Consider the following 766-nt stretch of genomic DNA (forward strand, 5'->3'; position numbering starts at 1 on the left):
CCTGCTGCTCCCAGCCCCATCCCAGGTGAGAGGATTTGGCAGGCATGTCTGCAGAGAAAGCCCTGCTGCTTCCCTCCTGCCTGCATGTTTTATTCATCTATTTACTTTTGTATCCCCTTAACGCTTGCTTTCATCCGGGAAGTGCCAGCTCAGCATGAGGGTTGCATTACCTTTAAAGAGAAGGGGGGGGGGGGCTCCCTTGTCATCTTGGAAACAGTAATTACAGTCATCTCTCCCCCCTTTCCTTTTCACCAGCACTGTTGCTGTTTTGCTCTCCACAGAGGAGCATGGTTTTTAAGTGTATCCCCACATGCAAAAGGCCAGCGTGCAGAGTCCCCTGCCCAACAAGCCAGGAGGCAGCTGACACCGCAGAAAACACCAGCCCTAAAACAAACAGGTCTGCTGGGGGGGCTGGAGCTTCCCGGGCTGAAACCAGAGGGGTCTGGAGTCCCCCCTGCAGGAGGAAGAGAGTTGCCAGAGCTCATTTCTGGACCAGGGAGGGGTTTTGCTCTAAGGGAATGGGAAGTAAGCGCGCAAAAGGCGAGTCCCGCGGGGACGACAGGGGCAAAGCGGCGGGGGACGGGACACCGGTCCCGGGCAGAGGGGAGGACAGCGGGCTGGCAGCATCCCTCCGGGGGTGTCCGGGAAGGCGAAGGCGGGAGAGGGCAGGGCCCCCAGCCCTCGTACTCACCAGCGCCTTGTGGCGGCGGGGGCCCGGGGGCGCGGGGGCGCCGAGCAGGCAGGGCAGGAGCAGGGCGGCGAGCAG

At 61.4% G+C, this 766-nt stretch overlaps 1 protein-coding gene across 1 annotated transcript in view; it reads right to left on the reverse strand.

The window, feature by feature from the left end:
• Positions 1 to 763, reverse strand: part of MMP11 (matrix metallopeptidase 11) — a gene marked incomplete at its 5' end in the record, with an annotated part of 35,429 nt that extends 34,666 nt beyond the window's left edge. Inside the window, one exon of the mRNA XM_019506638.1 lies at positions 692 to 763. Within this exon, the coding sequence (XP_019362183.1) occupies positions 692 to 763 (72 nt within the window). The remainder of the gene's footprint in view (positions 1 to 691) is intronic.
• Between the last annotated feature and the right edge of the window lie 3 nt (positions 764 to 766).

This window comes from Gavialis gangeticus, unplaced genomic scaffold (assembly GCF_001723915.1).
Source record: "Gavialis gangeticus isolate Ggan-Ray unplaced genomic scaffold, GavGan_comp1, whole genome shotgun sequence".
NCBI lineage: Eukaryota > Metazoa > Chordata > Crocodylia > Gavialidae > Gavialis > Gavialis gangeticus.